The sequence below is a fragment of the Cyprinus carpio genome, chromosome A9 (assembly GCF_018340385.1).
Source record: "Cyprinus carpio isolate SPL01 chromosome A9, ASM1834038v1, whole genome shotgun sequence".
In the NCBI taxonomy this organism is placed as follows: Eukaryota; Metazoa; Chordata; class Actinopteri; order Cypriniformes; family Cyprinidae; genus Cyprinus; species Cyprinus carpio.
The window spans coordinates 26132234-26157482 of record NC_056580.1 but is presented as its reverse complement, the minus strand read 5'-3'; the positions used below and the strand labels follow the sequence as shown (position 1 = coordinate 26157482).

The following is a 25249-nucleotide window of genomic DNA, read 5'->3' as shown; positions in this document are numbered from 1 at the left end:
TCATCTAATTGATCAGACGCATGATCTTGTGTGAAGAATTAGTCCAACTGACAGTTATAAACTTCTTTTCATCCTCTATACTGACTTTAATCTCAAAGAAGTAGATCCTTTATATAATAAACTATCACTGTATCGAGGGCCAAACCTGCATAAATAAATAAATAAATACAAGTAAAACAGTGGAAGCATATGGGTAGCAATATTCAGTTTAAAATGTAATATATAAAACGGCAATATATTTCTGTATTTAAATTGATATTTTCCCATACATATGTGCAACGTTTAGTACAAAATGAAAATTCCAATATATAAAACAAATAACTGTATAAATACATTTGGAAATAAATACATGTGAATACATATAAAAATAAATGAACACATAAATAAATAATAAATAAATAAATAAATAAAGCAAGCTAAATACAGAAAATAATAAATAGGTGACATTTAAAAATAGTAATACTAAAATTAATTTAGGACTACATACTATTATTGTCACATTTAATTGTTAGCCATGCATTGCTTCATTTATTTCCATATTGTTCATTTATTTAGTTATTGTTAATTTCTGCAGGTTTAAGCATCCATATTATAGTAAGTCAATGTGTTTTCACAAGTCGCAATGATTACTGTTAGCACTTGTTACTTTTGTATATAAACACACACACACACACACACACACACACACACACACACACACACACACACACACACACACACACATATACATATATATATAGGGGAGACTGGGTATGGTTGTAACATGGGGAGAGTTGTAACAACATCATTTCCACTTTCAGGGATAAGCTAGGAGTCCTATGATTTCATTGTTTACCCACTTCCACCCTGATCTTATATGAATGATTGTCAAGGCTGTAAATAGGTATATGTAGATTTTATAAAGAAAATTTTTTTTTTGATGTAAAAATCTGATTTTTTTGACCAAAACTATATTTTGCTTAGTACTTAAACTGTTGCAGATAGAATCCTGTAACTTACTTAGAAATAAATTGTAGATTCTCAGGCAAAATGTGATGCAGTTTTAAACTGGTAATTTCAAACCATAATGCTATCACAGCTAACTAAACATTGGAGGGGTGGGGTAAATTGTAACACATTTTAGCATCCCCTTACATAGAACTGAGAACTTTAATGTTGTCTATATGTAACATTTTTGGCAGCTTAAAGCCAAATGAAGTGTGGGTGAAATGTGCCCTATGCAGTTTCTGGGTCCACCAAGTCTGCACTCCAGGGTTAAAAACTTTTGATTGTCACCATTGTGACTCTAATTGAGAAAATTCATACATAGACACAATCTCACACAAATTTGTACAATTTTTGTTAGATCTACATATTCTTCCTCGGTATAATGGAGTTGAGTGTTCAGTTTAAGCATAAATACTGTTAAGGAAGTTTGTTCTAGTAGCCTAATTCACACACACACACACGCACACACACAATGCACACACGCACGCACACACACACATGCACACACGCACACACACAAACGCACGCACGCACACACTCCTGCATCGATCAGAACATGGATTTGAGTCATGGTCATTCGTAGAAAGCGCGACATTGTGTTTTTTAGATTGTGTCAATAAACCTGTTTTTGAAGCAGACTTTATACTATATATATATATATATATATATATATATATATATATATATATATTATATATATATATACATATTTTTATTGTTGTTGTATGATTATTAGTGGTTATTAGCATCCAAAATAAAAGTTTTTGTTTTGCATAATATATGTGTTAGTTCTGTGTATATTTATTATGTATATATAAATACACACATACAGTGTCTATATTCATATAATTTATATTATAAATAAATATAATTAATATATAAAATAGTATTTTTCTGAAATATATACATGGATGTGTGTGTATTTATATATACAAAATAAATATACACAGTACATACATTATGCAAACAAAAACTTTTATTTCGGATGCATTAATCGTGCTCTCAAATGATTAATCGCATCCAAAATAAAAGTTTATATATATATAGATGGATATTATTGAATATATATAAATATTATTGTTCCCTCTTAAAGTATGTAAATCGAGGCTGTTCAATAAATTAAATAAATAAATAAAAAGGAGGAACTTTTAGGGAGGCGCGTGAAGGGCGGAGTTTATGAGAGGAGATCTTTGAAAGAACGCCACAGAACATCAGTCAGTGATCTGAAGAGAGTCGAGTCACTGAAGTCACAGGAATGGCGCCGCTATCAGTCAAACGCGTTTTAATCAGTGAAAGCGTCGATCCATGCTGCAAAACTATTCTGAAGGAGAACGGCATTGAAGTGACGGAGAAGCAGCAGATGACTAAAGAAGAGTTGATCGCAGAGATTCAGGTAAGTAAAGTGATTCTTTAACCGAATGACTCTCAAATTCAGCAGCAACTTCAGCAGAATATCAAGTGCCTTGATCTGAATCGCCGCCAGCGAAAGAATGGCGTTCTCCAAAGCAGCAAGAGTGTGCCTGAAAAAATATTAGCATGTGTGAATGTGTGACTGTCACCCCTCCTCCTTCTCCTCTTCACAATCTGATGCAACAGCAGCCTGTATCTGCACCATGTGAATCGTCTCAGTCAATTCCTAATAATTTTATTAGACCGCAAGTTAAACATGAATTTATATATTCGAGGTATGTTCTTTTTCCCCCAGTGCATTGTGCTTAATGCACGTGTTTTGCTCTGTGCATGTGTTTTTAGTTGGGTTTTAATTTATTATGTATTTGCTTGGTTATAATAAAATGCATACATTTGTTTTTTCTTTGTGCATTAATAAAAAAAAACAATACTGAATGCATGTTGACTTGTCACTATTGTCATGTCACGTGTTGTCCTGCCTAGAAGGGTTTGGGAAAAACTTAATAAACCCTGTTTTACATGCTAATTCTGTTTACATATCTTTTCCCCAAGAATTATGATGGTTTAGTCGTCAGATCAGCAACCAAAGTTACCTGTGATGTCATCAATGCTGGCAGTAACTTGAAGATCATTGGACGCGCCGGAACAGGAGTCGACAACGTGGACGTGGATGCAGCAACCAAGAGCGGCATTATTGTCATGAAGTAATGAAGCATGTTGAGTCTTGCTCTGACCTCTATTCTGTTTGTTTTCGATCCTAAAGCAAGTTGATCTAGTCGTGCACTCTTCTTTTCTTAAAGTAATGGTTTACTCGAGAATGAAATTATCAACATTTATTGCATCTCGTGTCATGTTTTCTAATGAAACACATTTTAGGTGATGTTAAAGGAATAGTTCACCCACAAATTAATATTTGCTGGAAATGAACTCACCGTCATGCCATCCAAGATGTAAATAAGTTTGTTTCTTTATTAGAACGGATTTGGAGATATTTAACATTACATCACCTGCTCATCAATGGATCCTCTGCAGTGAATGGGTGCCGTCAGAATGAGAGTCCAAACAGCTGATAAAAACATCACAATAATCCACAAGTAATCCACCCCACTCCAGTCTATCAGTTACCAATGTGTGAAATGAAAAGCTGTGCATTTGTAAGAAAAAAAATCCATCATTAAAGGAATAGTTAATGAAAAATCTGTCAATATTTACTCGCCCTCAAATTATTCCAAACTGGCAACCAAACAGTTGCTGGTCCCCATTGACTTCCATAATATGGAAAAAAGTAAGTCAATTAGGACAAGAAGCTGAACAAACGGCTTTTCACTTTACAAGATGTATGGATTACTTGTGGATTATTGTGATGTTTTTATCAGCTGTTTGGACTCTCATTCTGACGGCACCCATTCACTGCAGAGGATCCATTGGTGAGTAAGTGATGCTAAATTTCTCCTACATCTTGGATGGCCTGAGGGTCAGTACATTCGGATGAACTATTACTTAAAGTAGAATGGCCAGGAATTCTTTTCCTAAATGTTTTATTTGTTTATTCATTTTTTCATAATTTAATTTTTCAGCACTCCGAGTGGAAACACAATCAGTGCTGCTGAGCTCACTTGTGCTCTTTTGATGAGCTTGTCAAGGTAAACTGGCAAAATGACTGTTTACTAAAGTACTTCTGTTTGTTGTTTTAAGGGTTTTGAGATGAATAATTTAACGTGTTATGAAATATGTTTTAACTTTCAGAACTTTATAGTCTCTGATGTATGACTCTGGGTCTGAAATAGGGTAGAACATTATAAAAATGTAAAAAAAAAAAAAAAAAACATAAATGATACAAAAAAACGTTATATTTCTATGAAATATTTTTTTTAAAAATTATTATATATAATAATATTAATAAAAAATATATAATAATAATAATAATAATAATAAATTATATTTATTTATTTATTATTATTATTATTATTATTATTATTATTATTATTATTATTATATTTTTTATTTTTATTTTTTCCTGTATTTCTTAGACATATTCCACAAGCTGTCATGTCAATGAAGGATGGAAAATGGGATCGTAAAAAGGTATGTGCACTTGTTCTCAGTGTGGCTGTTGGCATTATTTAAATGGCATTGCATTATGGGATAGAGTACTGCATGCACCATCCTGTTGTATATTGCACATTTTGGCCATATACTGAAACTTTGTGCACAGTACACATAGTTCAGAAATAGTCAGAGTAGTGATTTCATAGTCATACTTTCCCGTCTGTTCAGTCAGTCGTCACTAATCGATTGCGATCACTGAAAGGGTTGCTCCACATTTTTGTGTTAGATGGCTGAGTGCTTTGCTAATGATTTTGCAGTTCATGGGCGCAGAGCTATATGGAAAAGTTCTTGGGATAGTAGGGCTTGGAAGAATCGGCAAAGAGGTGGCATCGAGAATGCAGTCCTTCGGTATGAGGGTAAGATCATTGTGTCCTAAAAACTGTCCTGACTTGAAATGCAAATGCTATTAAAACTTTTTTTTTTTTTAATTGCATCCCTGATAGACCATTGGTTACGACCCCATCACCCCTCTGGAGGTTTCTGCGAGCTGGGGTGTGGAGCAGATGTCTCTGGAGGAGCTGTGGCCACAGTGTGATTATATCACAGTCCATACTCCACTCATGCCCTCCACCACAGGTACACACACACACACAACATTTTGCTAGTTTGTTGCACAATTTTGACGAATATTGTGATGCATCTCATATTGCTGCTTAAATTGCCAAGACTTGAGTCTAAAATCCTGAGCAGTGATATTTTAGTATCATTGATATACTTGTTAAACTTGTTATATGCTGGTTAAACGTGCATGAAAACACCTTTTACAAACCAATTGCATGTTTTACTGAAAGTGTTATCTATTAAATCCAATTAACAAAACATGCAATACCATTAAATATAAAGTATCTGTTTAAATATGTGTTATTTTAATAAAATTGTAGTTTTATTTGTTTTATGGAAAGCTTGGTTAATCAGACAACTAATAGACTATTAACTACATCTCTTCTTTTTATTATACAAATGTGTCATTTAAAAATATCTACAAATGTATAAAACTGGTTCGAAACACGGTTCACAAAGGTTTCAAAGCTTCACAAAGCAGTGTTTCGAAAGCGCCCATCACTAGATATACTATTATAGTTTTTTTTTTATTAATATCTCAAATTAGTTTTCAAATCAAGTTTTTATTTTTAATATTTAACATTTTTATTTTAGTTTTAAAGTTTTAGTAATTTTGTATTGTAATTTTTATTAGTTTTTTTTTTTAAAACATAGTTTTTTTTTCAGTTTATTTTAGTAAATCAAGTTAAACTAAACGAAAATGAGAAATGTTGCCTTGACAACTAGCTGAAATAATTTTTTTTTACTTTTTTACTTTTAGTTAACTATAATAACCCTGGTCCTGAGGTACATGTATCTTATCTTGTGTAATCTTAAAATGAAATTTTAAATCATGCATTTAATAATAATAATAATAATAATAATAATAATAATTTATTGTAATAATAATTACAATAATTTATATTTTAATAACAACAACAATAAAATGTATTATTGTTGTTGTTGTTATTATTATTATTATTATTATTATTATTATTATTATTAAATGCAGTTTATTAATTGCACTACTAGGCTATATTGTGGTTCTATTTGAATTTTTCATGAATTTCCCCACTGTAAAATCAAACTTTTGCTGATGTGCTACACAGGTCTCCTTAATGACGCTTCATTTGCTAAGTGTAAGAAAGGTGTGAAGGTGGTGAACTGTGCTCGTGGCGGCATCATTGACGAAGCCGCCCTCCTCCGGGCTCTGGAGTCGGGACAGTGTGGAGGAGCGGGGCTGGATGTGTTTGTGGAGGTGAGAATGCTTTTAGCTTCTTGCCACTGGTCAATGGCATTGCATGCAAACATATTTAAAATAATACTGATAATGTCTTTTTCGGCGGGTTCAGGAACCTCCAAAAGACCGGGCGCTGGTGAACCATCCCAATGTGATCAGCTGTCCTCATCTGGGAGCCAGCACTAAAGAAGCTCAGGCCCGCTGTGGGAGAGATATCGCCCTGCAGATTGTGGACATGGTCACGGGAAAAGCATTAGTGGGAGCCGTGAGTCATTTAATCACTGTTATTTTTTATGAGGGAGCAATATTTCCCTCCTGAAAATTTTTCAGAGACATTTTATTTATGAGGGGATATTTTTTTTTCTAATCATATAAAATCATAAGAAATTATCTTTGGTTGTCAAATAGTTAAATTATCACCGAAGTAGCTGTTTCACAGAAATAGCTGTAAATAATGCACATTTTTATATATTTAGGGTAAGTCTTTTAATTTGTAGAATGGAAAAAAATTTCACCACAGATACAGTATTTCTTTTTAAATCCAAAACTGCTTTTCTAAAAACCCAAACAAAATTCAGGAAACAGATTCCCACAGTCAGGGAAAGTCTGGAAATATCAGGATTTTTTTTTTTAATATAATCTATACAGGATATACTGAAAGAAAAAATGTCAGCACATCACAGCTCCAAAAAATAAATATAAAAAAAAATATCAAATTTCTCAAACTCCCACCCTGAAAGATTACACTTGTTATGAATCAACAGCTCTATTAAATCGGGGACTAGGAAATGTTTTTACACTGAAAGAACATAAATGGACATTTTTAAAGAAGTTTCTTCTGGGAAAATTATTTATTTATTTATTTTTTAAATCAAATATCAATTTGATAGATTTTTGTTTATTTATTTTTATTTTGTTTGTAAAAATAATATTGTTAAATTATCGTATACAATTCATTGAAGTATTAAGACTATTTTAAATCGTATTATTCTTGAGTTTGCCATGAATATAGCCTTTGAAGCTGATATGGCTCAAAATTATAAATAATTACACAAACTATTAAATTGGGGCAGGAGAAAGTATATTAACTGGAACTTAAACTGAAAAAAAAAAAAAAAACACATTACCTACAACTCTGATTTTTAATTGAATTGAATTGTTTAATGTCAGCATGAAATGAAAATTCACCCTGTTTTTGTAAACGTGTGTTTTTGATCTTAAGGTGAACAAATCATCCATGCATTTTATTTATTTTTGTCATTTTGAACCCCTTTTTTTTTAATCAAAATATCCTAATTGGATCTTCCAGTGACAAGGCAGACTTCTTTCTGGTGACATATGCAATCATTTAGTCTGTTTTAACTCCGCCCCTTTCTTTCAGTTGGCTGCAAGGTTACATTTAGCTCCTCCTCCATCCAATGAACAACCGAAACATAAAACCCAGTCCCTGCCCTACATTCCTTTTTTTTCAGTAACGTGTATCACTCGGATGTATGTCACAACACAGAATGAAAGATCACGACATTAAGTCCTTTTTTTTTCATCCCCAGGTGAATGCTCAGGTGTTGGTCAGTACTTTCTCTCCTGACTCTCATCAGTGGATTCGGCTGGGAGAGTCCATGGGCAGAGTGTTGAAGGCCTGCACTGCTTCTAAAGAACCCTACAGTCAGGTCCACGTCACATCACTTGGTAAGTGCAGTAATTCACCCAATATGTTGTTAAAATGGTTGTCATTCACTCACTAACTGAACGAGTGCTTAAAACAAATGACAAGAAATCAATCCTGTTGTTGGGACAGTATGTACATTTTGTACATCACTTACATTTTTACTCAGGCGCAAACCTTCCCAGATGTACTTATCAGAGCTCATTGTCTGTCAGACATATTTGATTGAATTGTAATAGTTCTACTCTACTGAGAAATTAGTTTTTATTCTGTTGATGCCATCTTGTGGCAAGCTCATGCATTTGCATGCATTTAGCTGAGATATTATACAGTATACCTATATATATATATTATATATTATTGTATAATTATAAACATTTTATTATATAATGAATGTACAATTTAACAATAATATATCAAATATGCATTTATTTATTTTTGCTGTTCAGGGGAATCCTTGAAGAAGTCCTCTGGGTTTTTGAGCTCAGCAGCTGTAGTTGGTTTGCTCGCTGAAGGTCCTCAGAAAGGCCCCAACTTGGTGAATGCACTGCCTCTAGCTGCAGAGACCGGAATTACAGTAAGACTTCTTTACAGTTAATTTTATATTTTTGAACTACTCCGTATTTTAAGTTAAAGCACGCCATCTAGGTGTTTTATTTTCCCAGCAGTGCTCTGATCTGTCCCTGTGTCACAAACCACCAGGTGCAGACGGATCATAAAGACTCGGATGAGCGTGAGGTGTGTGTGGTGGAGGTCTCTGTGAATGGCAGTAGCTTTACGACTGTTGGCTCGGTGCAGGCCGGGGTTCCTGTGCTGCTGGAGCTGAATGGAAGTGTGTTTCGACAGCCTGTTCCTCTCACTGGACACCTGCTGTTCTTCAAAGCATCCAATTCCACCGAGCTCCTGCTCTCTGTGACCGGTAAAGGCTGATTCACATTCTGCACAAACAACCTTAAATGGAAAGAACATCGGAGATGAGTTTCTGCAGGGAAACTGATGGAAAACCTAGTAATATTAGGAAGTTTAAAAGTGATATTCAGCTCAGAAATTGCTCTTTAAGAGTATCATTTAAAAAAAAAAAAAAAAAACTTAAAATTTATTGGTCAAAAGGCACAAGAAACTTATTTTTTGATACAGGTAATTTTATTTACAGTTACAGTTATATGAGTGTTTTCACATACTTAAATATTTATAAATTATAAATATCATTTAAATTAAAATTTATATAAATTAAAATGTAAACAGTCTGCAAGGTTAGTTTTTCCCTTTATTTTTTTCATCCATATAGGTGCTGTCAATTTGCAAAAAACTATATAGCACTAAAAACTAAAACAAAACTAACAATACTATAAAAGTGCTTCTTTATGCTTTCATTATATGGAAAAAAACATGGGTTGAGAATGGCTTATGAGTGAATGATGACACTTAAAAATAATGCTGCTTTCCTATCTTTCTCAGGGGTTTTGGCGGCAGCAGGTGTGGAGCTGCAGTCCTTCAGTGCCTCTACTGCCAGCAGTGGTGAGCAGTGGTACTGCATGGGCATCTCTTCGCTACTGGGGGACATCGGGGCCCTGAAGTCCTTAGCGAAAGAGGCTGCACAGCTCACGGTCTGAATATCTGTCATTGATGCTGATGGGAAACACTAAACATTCCAGCAGCTTAAGCTCTAGCCTGACTGAATTTCATTGCTCACTGTAATTCACATTGTTCATAACACTTCAATTCCTAAAACAACAGTGTGAAAAAAATAGTCCTATTTTGACTTTTTGTTGTTAGTGTTTACTAAAACCACTGTATTCCAGATGAAAGTGTTTGATTAAAATAACAACAATCAGTGCTTTGCAGTAGAGTTTGTCTCTTTTCATCATACTTAACTAAACTTAAGGTTTGCCGTTGGATCTTTTGTAGAAAAATGACAAATAGCTGATGCCAATGTCCTGCTAAACAATATAGAAATTTACTGAACACTATAACAGATCTTAACAGATCGTAATTTTTTTCAGATGTCTTTTCTGCTAATCAAGGAAAACAGGAAAAAACATTAATATTGTGAAATAATATTACAACTTAAAATAATAGTTTTCTATTTTAATATACTTTAAAGTATAATTTATTCCTGTGATGCAAAGCTGAATTTTCAGCATCATTTCTCCAGTCTTCAGTGTCACATGATCCTTCAGAAATCTAATAGGCGATGATGATTTATCAAAGTTGGAAACCGTTTTGCTGCTTAATATTTTGATACTTTTTTTTTAGGATTCTTTGATGAACAAAAAGTTAAAAATAACAGCACTTATTTAAAATGGAAATTTTTTGTAACAATATACAGTACTGTTCAAAAGTTTGTAGTCAGTATATTTTTCCCTTTTACTTTTCTCCCCCCTCTTTTTTCTTTTCTTTTTTTAAAGAAATGAATGCTTTTATTTAGCAGGGATGTGTTAAATTGATAAAAAGTGATCATATAGACTTGTTACTTTTGTTTAATATTGTTAGAAAAGATTTATATTTTAAATAAACGTTGTTCTTTTTAACTTTATTCATCAAATAATCTTGAACAAAGTATCACAGATTTAAAAAAAAAAAAAAAAAAAAAATGAAGCAGCACAATAGTTTCCAGCACTGATAATAAATCAGCATATTAGAATGATTTCTGAAGGATCACGTGACACTGAAGACTGCAGTAATGGCTGAAAATTCAGCTTTGCATCATATAAATAAATTATATTTTAAAGTATATTAAAATAGAAAACCATTATTTTAAATGGTAATAATATTTTACAATATTTTTTTTTTTTTTTTTACTGTAGTTTTTGTCAAATAAAATGTAGCCATGATGAACAGAAAAGACTTCTGTAAAACACATTAAAAATCTTACTGATCCCAAACTTCTGAACAGCAGCGTATATACATATATATGCCAAAAAAAATATTTTAGCTCCTTTTCATTCCCAAAACGTTTGTGTGTATTTAAAATCATACTTGGCCCTTTTCCCACATACTTGCTGCTTCTCTTTAGATACATAGATGTATAAATGATAGATAATTCTGCTTATATGAACACACATAGTATTTTTAGCATGTATTTCCTTTCTGACCAAATTAATGTTCCAAGAACGTTCCAGGGAGCCAAACACTGTTAGCAAACATTAATGTTTACTTACCGCGAGATTGCAGAATGCCTTCAATTTAAAACCTTGAATTATTAGCACTTAAACATTATTAATTTGAAATCACGTCAGAGAAATACACTTTGATTAAAAATCGCCTCGCTTCACGTGCGCTCGCTTCATCGACTGACCCGACTGACCCCTCACACTGTTTCCATGGTAACCGTGAGTTATTTCTGTCCTTTTAATGTTACACTGTGGACTTAATAGCGACTACACACCAATAATTCACTGTCGCTAAGCTATAAACGAACGCTCTTGCGTTCAGGCAACGGTAAAGCGTTTAGAATGGATTAATTCTTGGTGTTCGGCCGCCCTTGGTACAGTTTCCCTCAGGCGTTATTATGCAACGGCTTTAATCCTTATTAGGATTATACACTCGACATTGCCATGACAACTAAAACGTGAACTGGTGTTACGTCTCAGCTGATTGAAAAATCAAACTTACGGCTTTTTAAACGTATTTCTGAAGATGGGACGCTAACGTAAGTACTGGTTTGGTCCCATGGCTGAAGGACGCGGCTGTGTTGAATCAGTAGCGGCGGCTGACAGCAGCGAGGCTCCTAATATAATACACAGACACCAAAATAGGAGCGCGACATTCTCTCCAGAGGCTGACGCTAAATACAGGGGCCACATGTCTGATCTGTCCGAGGACAAGCCGCACTGTTGGGGATAAACCTTCTCCAGCGAAGAAAGGACGAGCTTTGTCAATCATTCGGGTCAGGTAAGCTTGTTTTTACATAGGGGCTAGTTGTCACAAGCGCTTTAACTGTAACTGTAGCGTTAGTTAAAATGCATTGTTTGTTTTCATCATTAGCTGTGTTTTTGTCGGTTGGCTGTTCAAAACGGTTATTATTCAAACTAAAACGTCTTCGTTACTTGAAAGGAAATACGTTTTTAAATATATACAAATACTTATACGTTATTAAATATATATATACAAATACTTATTTAATTTCAGTTAGTTGCGAAGGCGGTTCTCATTTTCACTTTATGTAGTAATACAACTAAAACGGAAATAAAAAAATACACACAATATAGACATATATTAAGAAACAACAACAAAAAATGTACTTAAACTTTAACAAAAATTAAAAAGGAAAATTTAAAAAAGCTAATTCAAAGTATTAAAAACTTTAATAGTATTTCACTGATGCTAAATAACACTGGTTTAAAATGGTCTTAAATTAGGATTTCTTCTGAGAATTTTGTGCTCAAAATATATTTTTGTAAAACCTGTAAACAAGTGAACCCATATACATAGAAAAACTGCTATGACAAAAAATGGTCATATTTTGTAAGTTACCATTTACATTTAGCTTTTTTTTTTTTGTTTGGTTGTGTAAAATTGTTTTACTGATTACATTTTGCTTAAAGCGCGTTTAATGCCTAGTATGACAACTTACCCTATTTAAATATGACAACATAACAGTCAACATTTGTGAAGATATATAAGCAGGTTTGTGTCTTCACAGAAAGCTACATTCAAAAATAATATTCATAAATATTAACTGGAATAAACATGATAAAAATGTGCAATAGTGACATTTTAATTGACATGTAATCCATTATATGTATCATATTGTCATGGACCGTAAACTAAATATCCTAGAGTTGAGCATAACTAGAAGCATTTATACAGTACAGACCAAAAGTTTGGAAACATTACTATTTTTAATGTTTTTGAAAGAAGTTTCTTCTGCTCATCAAGCCTGCATTTATTTGATCAAAAATACAGAAAAAACAGTAATATTGTGAAATATTATTACAACTTAAAATAATAGTTTTCTATTTGAATATACTTTAAAAAAAAAAAATAGTTTGTTCCTGTGATGCAAAGCTGAATTTTTCAGCATCATTACTCCAGCCTTCAGTGTCACATGTAACATCCAGTCTATCACATGATCATTTAGAAATCATTCTAATATTCTGATTTATTATGAGTGTTGGAAACAGTTCTGCTGTCTAATATATTTGATGAATAAAAGGTTAAAAAGAACTGCATTTATTCAAAAAAAAAAAAAAAATTCTAATAATATATATTCTAATAATATATTTTCTTTACTATCACTTTTTATCAATTTAACACATCCTTGCTGAATAAAAGTATTGATTTTATTTAAAAAAAGAAAGAAAAAAAAATTACTGACCCCCAAATTACTGACCAGTAGTGTATATTGTTATTACAAAATATTTATATTTTAAAAACATAGCTTCTTTTTTTTTTTTTTTTTTTTTTTATTCATCAAAGTATCCTAAAAAAGTATCACATGTTCTGAAAAAATATTAAGCAGCAGAACTGTTTCCAACTTTGATAATGAATCATCATATTAGAATAATTTCTAAAGGATCATGTGATAATGATCCTAAAAATTCAGCTTTGCATCACAGAAATAAATGATAATTTAAAGTATAATAAATTTAAAAACAATTATTTTGAATTGTAATAATATATCACAATATTAAATTTTTTTCTGTATTTTTGATCAAATAAATGCAGGCTTGATGAGCAGAAGAAACTTATTTCAAAAACATTAAAAATAGTAATGTTTCCAAACTTTTGGTCTGTACTGTATATATATATCTATGTGTGTGTGTGTGTGTGTATATGTATGTATGTATGTATGTATACACCGTAAATGAATTTTCCTTGATGATGATAATTTATCTTAGCTAATTTTATTAGGACACTGAAAACTCATTTGAAAATCATCTCTTTCCAGTTGCAATGTCAGGAAAAGGTCAAAGCGGTTACTCCTACGAGTTCTGCGATGCCTCTCACTCCTCCGAGGTGCTGGAAGCTCTTCATGAGTTTCACAGCAGCGGTCTGTTCACAGACGTCACCCTGCAGTCTTCATCCGGACTGCTCTTCCACTGCCACAAGGCTGTCCTATCAGCCCGCAGCTCCTATTTCAGGGTAATGTTCACCTTAGACATGAGAGAACGTTTGAACAACACCATCAGCCTACCTTGCATAAACGGAGAGATTCTGGGTGCTTTGGTGAGCTACATCTACACTTCAAAGATCAGCATAACCCAGAACAACGTCCAAAGTCTTCTGGAAGCCGCAGACCTGTTGCAGTTCAACTCGCTCAAAAAAGCCTGCGAGAGCTTCTTGATTCGTCTGCTGGACGTCGATAACTGCCTCGGGATGCACTCGTTCGCCGAGCTTCACGTGTGCTCTGATTTGCAGCATGAGGCTTTGAGGATCATACTGAGTCGCTTTGAAGAACTCACACTTCAGGAGGAGTTCCTACAGGTGGATTTCCAAAAGCTCATGGGAATTTTAGAAACAGAGAACCTTAATGTGTGGAAAGAAGTGACTTTATTGGATGCGGTGGTCAAATGGGTCGCCCATGACACGGCTCCTCGAATAGACCACCTTCAAGAGCTTCTCAAATGCATCCACTTGGAAGTGGATGACGCTTGCCTCAAAACTGCTTTGGATCTACGCAAATGTTGCTCTGAAAGCAAACTGCGATCTCTGATTCGTACCTCCTTAAAGCCGAGCAAAGGTTTCTCACAGTGCCGCAAAAAGCTAACGTGCAACTTGTATGTTATTGGTGGATATTACTGGCATCCGTTGTGTGAAGTCCACATGTGGGACCCTGTTTCCAACACATGGGTTCAGGGCAAAGACATGCCTGATTTTGAAAGAGAGAGTTATAGCGTGGCACTTCAAGGCCCTGATATCTATGTGACTGGAGGATACAGGACACAGACTGTGGATGCTTTAGACACCGTGTGGATTTATAACACTGACTCGGATGAATGGACAGAAGGATGTCCCATGATCACAGCCAGATACTACCACTGCTCCGTGGCTTTACGTGGATGCATATACGCCATTGGTGGATATACGGCAGGAGCTCCTACTCAAGAAACTGAATTCTATGATCCTTTGAAGAGGAGATGGTTTCCTGTGGCTGATATGATACAGGGTATGAGAATTTCAGTTGATTTACACACATCTATTGGATTGGTTGGCTGAATGAGGAGTTCTGAAAAATTTTTTTTAGAGGTCATGGTGCTGGAAGTATTTTCCCCTATTTTAGGGATTTAAAAATAAAATACTTCAGTAAAGAGGCATTTACCAAATCTACCAGATCCAAGATGAATGGCAACATCACAACATTTCATTTTAAGCAAAAATTATATAAAATAGGCAAATAAATAAATAAAAAAGACTGTAAAAAGTCTTCTACAAAGGAACAAGACTGTACTTAAATGTTGTCATGTCATTTGCAATGGTTGATTTGTTACATAATAAAAAATTAAAACCATGAAAAACCAGAAACCATGGTAAAGCATTTTAATTAAAAAAAAAAAAATTCAATGTCTGTAACAACATTTTAAATGTATGGAGAAATATTCAGATTCAGACTACTGAGGTCAATTTGAGGTCAGTAATATTTTTACTTATATACCTTTAAATATATAGAAGATCATTTTCGCCCAGCCCTACTGAAAATTCAGCTTTGCATCACAGGGATAAGTGACTTTTTAAAATATGTTCAAATAGAAAGCTGTTATTTAAAGTTTTATTCATTTTTCAAAATATTGTTTTTACTGCATCAAATGAATGTAGCCATGGTGGGTATAATAGACTTTTTTCAAAATTAAAATCTAATGCGTATAGTGCAGTTCTTCACCAGGATTTTAGCTTTTTAAAAAGTAAAAAAATCGTACACATTAAAACTTTCAAATATTGTAAATCTAATATGTCATTTGATGGAAGTTCAGCGTCTTTCTGTTTTGACTTTAAAGGCGTGGGAAATGCAACCGCTTGTGTGGTGAATGACAGAGTCTATGTAACCGGAGGGCATTATGGGTACAGAGGAACCTGCACTTACGAGAAGATTCAGACTTACTGTCCAGATATCAATGAGTGGAGCATCACAACGATATGTCCACATCCTGGTGAGCCACCTACTTTTTTTTTAATGGTTTAGATCTCTAGGCTACAACCACCATAGGTTGGTTGCTGACTTAGATCAGAAACGAGCCCAGCTGGTTTCTCTCATAATTTAACATTCTTCACTATCTCTTGTGATTTGAAAAGCTCATCAAAACTCTTTACTTTCAGAGTACGGCCTCTGCTCGGTCTCCTTGAACAATAAGCTTTATCTGGTCGGTGGTCAGACCACCATCACAGACTGTTACGATCCCGAGAGAGATGAATGGAGACAGATGTGTGCGATGAAGGAGAGAAGGATGGAGTGCGGCTCGGCTGTTATAAACGGGTGCATCTATGTAGCAGGTGGGTATTCATACTCTAAAGGGACATATCTGCAGAGTATAGAGAGGTACGACCCTGAGATAGACTGCTGGGAGATAGTGGGAAACCTCCCATCAGCTGCACGCTCACACGGCTGCGTTTGTGTGTTCAGTGTGTGAAATCACAGCACAATCACTGTCTGTGGAGCCGCGTCCAGTGGGGTCTAAATGTCTGAGACAAATTTTATTTAAACATAGAAATAAATTGTTAGAGCAAATGTTGTAAAGTGAATAGGCAATACTTTAGGAACTAATTCAGGGTTCCTGTGAATCTTCTATTTCAAAATTCCATACTTTTCCGGTATGGATTTCAGTGGATGTTTTCACATTTTTCCAGCCTATTTTTAACACCTGATAAATGTGTTTAAAATCCAGCTGTTGACTATATTTGCTATTATGTTGCCAAATAACTGCAGTAATATTGTAGCCATGTATTGAAGCTCATACGAATCAATAAACACCAAACCCAGACAGCTTCACAGCATTTCATTAAAACCGAAATGCTAAAATACAGGATTACGTTTGACATGCTTTCACTGACTGCAAACATTGTTTTGCGTGTTTTAAATTCATATTCTAAATTAAAAAAATTCTAAATAGTAATTTGTCACTAAATAGTCACTGATTACATTATTAAATGTAAAAATAACATTGCCACTGATTACATGAGAAATGTATGATGTCAATATATTATATTTGTTCAACATGTGAAGTCACTGATAATGTGTGAGACACAGTTTGTCTGTTATCTCTGCTGGAAGATAAAGGGCTGTTTCTAAATATATACCGAACAGCACAATAGATTACAGCACTTCACTTTTTGCACAGTACCTTTTTGAAGACTAATATTTTGCAGTGTTTTAAATCAAGAAATGATTTATTCTTTAGTATTATTAATATTTATTTGGATTGATTTTGTATTTGTAATATGATTGTGAACCCAGGATTTTATAAATATAAATATGTGTGATGTATATTGTGTAATTTATAGTTTTTAGTTATTGTGATGTTTTATCAACTGTGTATGCTGCCAAAAATGTGAAAAGCATAAATTTAAATAAAGTTCCAACAAGCATGTTTGTAAATCCTACATAGACGCTGGTATTTCTGTGGTATCCACCCAAAAATGATGCAGTATGGTCATTTAGAAAACTTATTTTGAAGAACAGTGTATTTTTATCTATTAAAATATTACTAAAATTTTGAAAAAGCAACACAAACTCCTTTTTGCCCATCATGTTTATGTTGGAGTGAATCGTATGAAGTCCACTTGAATATCAACCTAAAATAATCGAATAGAAAAATCATGTAACTAGTTTGTCAATGTAAAGTCTGAAAAAATGTGTCTACATGTGTCCAGTGCAATATTTTTGTGGCAATTAACATACTGGTTTGTAACAAAACATTGACTTACCGACTTCTTTTTGTGGAACTTATAAGATGCTGGCAGGTCGTATCTGAGCTCTGTGAGAGAGAAAACAACGACTTGGGACAAAAAAACCCATCATATCACTATAAAGCTTATTACAACCTACAGGGTAATCAGGTTTTTTGTGCCCCAGATCTGATCCCAGTCATTGAATATCTTCTGATACCGAGTCCCGATCCGATATTAGTATTTGACGCACAATTCAAGTACATTGAAGTTATTAAAATCAATCCAATGTATACAGAGAGTAAAAGTAATATGTGTATATACATAAAGATACACTTTCTTTATGTATATACACTAGTAGAACATGGGACTACTGATGTAAACTTTTATTATTTTCTATATACAATAATTGCAACATAAATGTAAAAAAGTGGAGATATGGTTAGAAAGCATGAATAATGGCGTGAATAATCGGGTTTGGCAAATCTACTGGAAAGTGAATACTGCCACCTACTACACGACACGGCATGACAGCTGACATAAAATAAGGATTGGCTTTGTTCGGCGTTGCTGGGAACGTCCACAAAAACATCATACCCATTTATGCCATGGGGGAAAACAAACAATTCGAGTTAACGGGCGGAGACCTTGTTAGGCGCTTGATCTTTACTTTTTGTGGTGATTTCGACTTTTCGATTTTTTTCTTGGTGCAATGCCGAAAAGTTGCTTTGTGGCACTCTGTACCTCTAATAAGTAAAAAAAAACCCTGATCTTAAGACGGACTACCAGAGGTAGCACTGAGCGGGTAGCACAGATAGGCTACACTACTTACCCTGCAATGATCTGTCATTAGTCCTGTCCCCTGCACGGCTTACAGTAACCCACCTTCACATCACAATCAAATGAATCTCACTCCCTGATATTCTGTGATGTCCTAATCTATTAAAACATTTATTTTATATTATTATACACAATCCCTTATAAAAATCAGCTATGGTTTTACTATAGTAAAAGTATAGTAGGCATACCATGTTACTCAAGTCTTTATCTCTTTATTAAAATTAAGCAAAAAAAAATGACAAATGTTTACTTTCATAAGCCGTCTCGTTCTCGTATAGGCTTGTAGTAAGCTGTCTCTTGCTCAATTAGGTAACAAAAAATATGGTGAAACGACACCTCTGGCCGTTCTGTTGGATTTGTCCAGTCACAGATACCGTATGGACAGTCCGACCCAATATGGCTCAGTTTTTATGTGTATGTTGCTCTGTCGAGCGGCAGAAATGATTTTATGTAGGCCATTCTGAGTCAACATCATGCTTTTTCAATGAGGGGGAAAGGACTGTTTTCCCTCACGCTGACTCCACCCACACAGTTATGATGCGACACCGATCAGGTCTATACCAATGAGTAAAAAAAAAAATAAATGCTTGCTCGGCCCTGATACTTGGGTACAATTTTTTTTTGTTTGTTTATGAAGTCTTTTATGCTCAGTGTGGCTGTGTGTGTGTATATTTATATATATATATATATATATATATATATATATATATATATATATATATATATATATTGTAATATATTTTGTGTAATTTATTCCTGTGATGCAAAGCTGAATTTTCTGCCTCATTACTCCAGTCTTGAGTGTCACATGATCCTTCAGACATCATTCTAATATGTTGATTTGCTGCTTAAGAAACATTTCTTCTTATTATAAATGCTGAAAACTGTTTTTGTGGAAACTTTTTCAGGATCCTTTGAGGAATAAAAACCATTTATATAACATTATAAATGTCTTTTCTGTCACTTTTGATAGATTTAATGCGTCCTTGCTGAAATAAAAGTTTTCATTTTTTGCTATATATATATATATATATATATATATATATATATATATATATATATATATATATATATATATATATATATATATATATATATATATTTGAATGGTAGTGCGTGTTTTTAGGTGCAATAAATATTACCTGCAATGACTTCCATTTTCATTTTCCAATCATTTGCTTTCTTCTGAATGTGCTGCACAAAAATGCAAATCAACTGTAAGTTTTTCGTATGAATATAATTGAAATACTAAGACATAATATGGCAACTTACATCTCGTGTTGAGGTCTTGTGAAGGGAATACACTGCTGTATTTGCCATGGAAATCGCTGTCTTCAGGAACTGCGATTGTCAATACCTGAAATTGAAGATATGGAAATAATAACAAGAATCAAGGTCAACCAATGGACTTTGGGAAAACTGTTCGACAACAGATATTATTTTGGCAGTTTTGCAAATAAAAACAAGAAATGCAGATTATGTCAACAGCACAGCAGCACAGATGACTCTTACCCTGGTTGTGCTTCGTGCCGAATGGCGGGTTCATGATGACCGTGTCAAACTTTTTGGCAAAAGAGGATCCAATAGAGCACACGTCACACTGGACCATATCAATGTTTGACAGTTCAAAATCCTCAACATTTCCTTTGAATATATCCAAGGCGTCTTCGTCAATGTCAAATCCAACACACAGTCTTGAGAGGAAAGATTACAGTTATGCTGATTCGCATCATTTTTAAAACTAGAGTTATTTCAGGCTATAGATGAAAGGATATTGTTTGTCTTACCCAGCATCAAGCACTGCAGCTCCTATAGACAGAACCCCACATCCACAGCCCAAGTCTGCAACTAGTTTATGCTGTATGTCATCAAATGTGTTGTGGATGGTGTACAACATACAGCCTACAATGTGAAAAATCACAGGACAACTGGATGGTATCTTATGCCATAATAAAGTATATTAAACCAAAAAGACCACTCAAGGCCATCTGTCCCTGAATTAAATATTCATTAACGGTCTTTAAATTGTACAATGCCTACTATTTTTAAAGTAGCACGTGAAACTGTGCATTATGCAATGATAAAAAGTTTTCAATCAGTATGTCATGTTGTCGTCACATGACCTCATTATGTGCATATTTAATTCAGTAAGTGGCTTAAGTGAACCTGTTCTGCCACAGAATAAAAATATAAAGGTAATAAAAAAAAGGTGAAAAGTTCTTTTTATCTCAAAATTCTGACTTTGCGTGTTTACGTTTCACAGTTCTGAGTTCATTTCACAATTGCAAGTTTATAACAATTCTGACTTTATTTTGCACAATTGCAAGTTAACCATACAAAGTCAGCAAAATGTGAACTCAAAATTGCAGATTTATCCTCTGTGGCAGAAACTGTCTTCCAGTTGCAAAAAAAAAAAAAAAACTTTTTTTTTTTGGTAAAATGTTATAAAACTTCTTAAACCTCCCGTATTTCAGATATGAACAACATAAAATTTGCGTACTGCGCACAGTATTTATACTAGCTATAGGAATCGTAAGAATAGTATAAGTATGCTAATCCGAATACAGAACAGACGCATCCAATATCACAAATCTTATGGTTAAAAATGCATACAGTGGATACAAATACAGTATAATGCTCACCCGCTATATGCGGACTGGTGAGGTACTGCTCCAGGAGTATTTTGGGCTCCTCAAATCCATCCACCTGTTGAAGGCAGCTTTCTAGCTCTTTGAGCTTCATATCTACATCAGATGTTCCAGTGAATCCTGCTCATAGCACTCTGTGTTTCTATAGTTCATAGTAATGCTAATCAGATCAGAAACGTCGACTGATCATGATTTCACGACCGATCTTCAGACTTCTAGTGATATGGTGACTTTCCTCAAGTAGAAAACTCACTTTGGATCAAACAGGTAAACATGTAGTGCACTTACATGTGTGTTTTCCGCTTGTACTTCTGCAAGCTTATCTCGCCAGCGGTGAGTATTCTGAGTATACCATCTGCTGGCTGATTACTGCCATGGCGCACATTTATCATATGTTGTGATTAGATACTTTTTTATTCATATTAGTTAGTTTTTAACATTATACAATTATGATTAACTGAACACACTTTTTTAATAAAATGAGAACATGAGAAAATGGCAGTGTATTAAGAAACATTCTGGTGTTTCTTATTAGTTTCTTTTTATATATATATTTTTTTAAATAGTTAAAAACAAACAAACAAACAAGCGTTTTCTTGTTGCTACTAACCATGCAATGACTCCTTATTCCCTTTGTAGATCACTTTGCTGGCCCTACTGTAGTTCAGATATGAATTTGGAATATAGTAATAACACACTACTAATACAAATATCAGCAAAAAAATCTTTTTTTTTTTTTATATCCTATTCATGAAAGTGTCTTATCATGTCTGAGCTTGACCACAACATATTTTATTTTATTTTTTTTGTTTTGTTGTAAATAAAATCTTAACAAAATCAGGAAATTATATATGAACAAGCACCCACATAATCATTCAGATTGATGTATTTTTAATATAATTAAATTTAAGAACACTTTAACAAACTCTCTGTATTTTAGTGGTAAAGTTATCAGCGGAACTTTATTTTGCATGTCTGTTTGCCCTGTAAAGAAGGAAACCAAGATGCATTAGATTGATCAAAGGTGATAGTAAAAACATTACAAAACATTTCTATTTCTTTCGAACTGAATTAAATTGGGTATAAATGCACAGACTAAAATGAGGAACTAAACTATAAACAGGAGCTAGGAGTACAAGAGGCCCCAGTGAAGCTGAATGGAAGACAGATGATGGTGGAGCCGAAGGGTCGAAGGACAGAGACAGAATCCTGGCCTCTGAGGGTCAAGATGGAGCCAAAAGGTCACGATTCCCAGGCTGTGGCAGTGAATCCAAAGACCACTGGGGCTGGCTAGGACACTGGCCTTTTCTTTATAACGGTTTTCTAATTTAGCTTGTTGCATTCATATTCTGAGCTATTCTGCTTGTCTGCAAAAAGTATGCTTTATTAAAGCAACACTATGTAACTTTTTCTGTGTTCAAAATGTGCAAAATGTATATAATGAGCGAGTACATTATAAATTTATCTACCAAACCGCCTTTTTGTCTTATCCCAAATCACTACGGTACATTTATAGTAAGTGATTATTTTTGGACTATTGTCGCCATAGACATAAACTTGGAGAAGTAGCTCCGGTTAGAATGTTCTTTCGTGGGATGCGAGCAGTTCTGTTTATCAACCGCTAGAGCACCAAAATTTACATATGGTGCTTTTCCACTGCGTGGTACGACTCGGCTTGGCCTGGCTCTGTACGGTACGGTTCGGCTCGGTTCGGCACAGTTTGCGTTTCCACTGCAGTTTAGTATCGTTTTAGAGTGGGCGGGATTATTTACATGTTGTTATAGTTGTGCCACCTCTACTGCCAAGACTCCTAAAAAAAACTTCTTCATTCTGTGTCGCCCCATCAAGCTCTTGCTGGATCCGCTCCTCTGCTATCAATGAGAGGAACGTCTGTTCTTCCGTAACAGACAACAAAACAGTTGCGTTCGATCGTTGGCTGACTCTGCTGATTTTTATTCTAGCGGTTCTTTTTTGTTTGTGTCGCAAGTTCAGTGACGCAGGTAGTGACGATTCTCTCCGGCCAATCTGTGATCAGCAGAGCTTACACGTCACATTTTGATAATGGTACGGTTCATTTGGAACCTCAACCGAGTTGGTACTAAAAAAAGTACCAGGTACTGTGCCCAGTGGAAAAGCACCCAAAAGTGAACCATACCAATCCGTACTGTGCCGTACCATGAAGTGGAACCAATAGTGTTGCTTTAAAGGTTTGTGTAGTGATTAGTTGCTGTTCCTGTTATTGTCCACTAGATGGCAATAGTAACAAACATAGGTAGCAGATACATAGGAGTAAAAACAGAACAAAGAAGTGGTAGAGAAGCCTAAGCTAAAACCGAGGTTGTGTGCTGAAGAAATAAAGAGGCTGCACACCAGTTCATACAGTACATTTATTTTTCAGAGTGTTTATTCAACAAACACCACATGGTACCAGGAGTGTATTGTCCTTTGATACAACAGAGATGGATGCTGTTAAACCACCGGAATTCTTGAAACTCACCGGGATTGTAGACATCAGTTGGCGGACATTTAAGCAGCAATTCACACTCTTCATGCAAGCTGTTGGTCTAGATGATGAATCAGATTCACAGAAAATACCGTTGCTCCTGACAGTAGCTGGACCTCAAGCAATTGAAGTATACAATACTTTCACGTTCGTGGATGCTGCGGATAGAGGAACATATGATAAGGTCATTAAGAAATTTGATGAGCACTGCTCACCCAAGAAAAATGAAACATACGAGAGATATGTTTCACTCACGCACTCAATCACAAGGAGAAAGTTTTGACTCTTTTTTTTGACTGATTTGAAACTTAAGTCAAAAACATGCAATTTCAGAATCTTGACTGAATCTATGATAAGAGATCAAATTGTCTTTGGAATTTATGACAAGAAAATAAGAGAAAGACTGCTTAGAGAAATGGAGTTAACATTAGATGGTGCTGTAAAGATTTGTCATGCGAGCGAGCTTGCTTTGTTGCATTCTAGATCTTTCAGTGATAAAGAAGACACCACTGTTGCTGACAGTCCAGTACTTGGCGCTGTTACTCACAAAATGAAAAGGCCGAGTCAAAAAGCTACTCTGAGGACAAGCACAGATTCATTCAGCTGTAAAAGATGTGGTTCAAAGCATCGACCTAAACAATGCCCAGCGCTTGGAAAGCAATGTGGGAAATGCAAAGGCATGAACCATTTTGCTAAGCAATATTTTTCAAAGAAACAAGCAAAGCAATCAACAAATGTGCATGTTGTGGAAGAGACTGAATTGTCAGACACCTTCTTTGTGGGCATGATCAACAGTGATGCAGAAACTGTTCAGCAAAAGTACAAAGCAAAAGAAGGAAATGATTCAGATATGAACTGTGTGTCTAAGGACAAATGGATTGTGTCGCTGCCAAGTCAATGGAATGATTGTGCCACTTAAACTTGATACAGGAGCGAAGGCCAATCTCATAAACACAAGGGACATAAAGGAAATGAAAATCAAGCCCCAGATAAAAAGAAACCCTGTGTTGCTCAAAACCTACAATGGACAGGACATAAAGATTCAAGGTGTGTGCAGACTCAAAGTTTGTGTCAAAAACAAAACTCATCACCTGCTCTTTGTTGTAGTCCCAGATCATCATCAATCTCTCCTTGGTGACAGAGCCTGCGAGGAATTAGGACTGGTAAAAAGAGTGTACTGCATCAATAGCCATGATGTAACACCAACAAAACAGGACACTGCAAATTACATAGTTCGCGGATTTGATTATGTTTTCAAAGGACTGGGAGCTGTACCATTCATTTACAAAATTCAGCTCAAAGAAGACGCTCACCCTGTAGTTCATGTTCCAAGAAGGGTTTCTGCACCACTAAAAGAGAAACTAAAAAAGGAACTTGACCGGATGACAGCTCTAGGAGTAATCAAGAAAGTGGAGGAACCTACAGACTGGGTAAACTCAATGGTTTGTGTTAAAAAGAAAAACGGGGATCTGAGAGTATGCATG

General features: G+C 34.6%; 3 protein-coding genes and 1 long non-coding RNA gene across 4 annotated transcripts; 2 read left to right on the top strand and 2 right to left on the bottom strand.

The window, feature by feature from the left end:
* Window positions 1-2157: 2157 nt before the first annotated feature.
* LOC122146163 (D-3-phosphoglycerate dehydrogenase-like) lies at window positions 2158-9789 on the top strand. Its single transcript, XM_042764268.1, has 12 exons — window positions 2158-2380; window positions 2950-3101; window positions 3975-4040; window positions 4428-4482; window positions 4764-4862; window positions 4950-5082; window positions 6156-6304; window positions 6399-6551; window positions 7837-7975; window positions 8402-8529; window positions 8655-8871; window positions 9411-9789. Exons 1-12 carry the CDS (start codon window positions 2243-2245, stop codon window positions 9563-9565), a joined length of 1584 nt encoding a protein of 527 aa, XP_042620202.1. The 5' UTR covers window positions 2158-2242; the 3' UTR covers window positions 9566-9789.
* Window positions 8354-11251, bottom strand: LOC122146165. The gene is made up of 2 exons (XR_006160864.1): window positions 11114-11251; window positions 8354-9594 (listed from the first exon to the last, which is right to left on the bottom strand). It is a non-coding gene; the product is annotated as an uncharacterized LOC122146165 (long non-coding RNA).
* A 259-nt stretch (window positions 11252-11510) lies between these two features.
* Window positions 11511-17489, top strand: klhl23 (kelch-like family member 23). Its single transcript, XM_042764267.1, has 4 exons — window positions 11511-11846; window positions 13846-15063; window positions 15890-16042; window positions 16209-17489. Exons 2-4 carry the CDS (start codon window positions 13851-13853, stop codon window positions 16517-16519), a joined length of 1677 nt encoding a protein of 558 aa, XP_042620201.1. The 5' UTR covers window positions 11511-11846; window positions 13846-13850; the 3' UTR covers window positions 16520-17489.
* Window positions 17490-19732: 2243 nt separating this feature from the next.
* Window positions 19733-21555, bottom strand: LOC122146164 (rRNA N6-adenosine-methyltransferase METTL5-like). The gene is made up of 5 exons (XM_042764269.1): window positions 21257-21555; window positions 20402-20516; window positions 20127-20308; window positions 19887-19971; window positions 19733-19808 (listed from the first exon to the last, which is right to left on the bottom strand). Exons 1-4 carry the CDS (start codon window positions 21354-21356, stop codon window positions 19949-19951), a joined length of 420 nt encoding a protein of 139 aa, XP_042620203.1. The 5' UTR covers window positions 21357-21555; the 3' UTR covers window positions 19733-19808; window positions 19887-19948.
* Between the last annotated feature and the right edge of the window lie 3694 nt (window positions 21556-25249).

Bases quoted from the DNA above. Each gene is read 5' to 3' on its own strand.
- LOC122146163 (XM_042764268.1), top strand. From the start codon at position 2,243: ATGGCGCCGCTATCAGTCAAACGCGTTTTAATCAGTGAAAGCGTCGAT. The intron at 4,483-4,763 runs GTATGTGCACTT...ATGATTTTGCAG, and splicing joins GAAAATGGGATCGTAAAAAG to TTCATGGGCGCAGAGCTATA. The intron at 8,530-8,654 runs GTAAGACTTCTT...ACAAACCACCAG, and splicing joins CTGCAGAGACCGGAATTACA to GTGCAGACGGATCATAAAGA.
- klhl23 (XM_042764267.1), top strand. From the start codon at position 13,851: ATGTCAGGAAAAGGTCAAAGCGGTTACTCCTACGAGTTCTGCGATGCC. The intron at 15,064-15,889 runs GTATGAGAATTT...TTGACTTTAAAG, and splicing joins TGTGGCTGATATGATACAGG to GCGTGGGAAATGCAACCGCT. The intron at 16,043-16,208 runs GTGAGCCACCTA...CTTTACTTTCAG, and splicing joins AACGATATGTCCACATCCTG to AGTACGGCCTCTGCTCGGTC.
- LOC122146164 (XM_042764269.1), bottom strand. From the start codon at position 21,356: ATGAAGCTCAAAGAGCTAGAAAGCTGCCTTCAACAGGTGGATGGATTT. The intron at 20,517-21,256 runs GTGAGCATTATA...TTCACATTGTAG, and splicing joins CACCAGTCCGCATATAGCGG to GCTGTATGTTGTACACCATC. The intron at 19,972-20,126 runs GTAAGAGTCATC...CTTCAATTTCAG, and splicing joins CGGCACGAAGCACAACCAGG to GTATTGACAATCGCAGTTCC.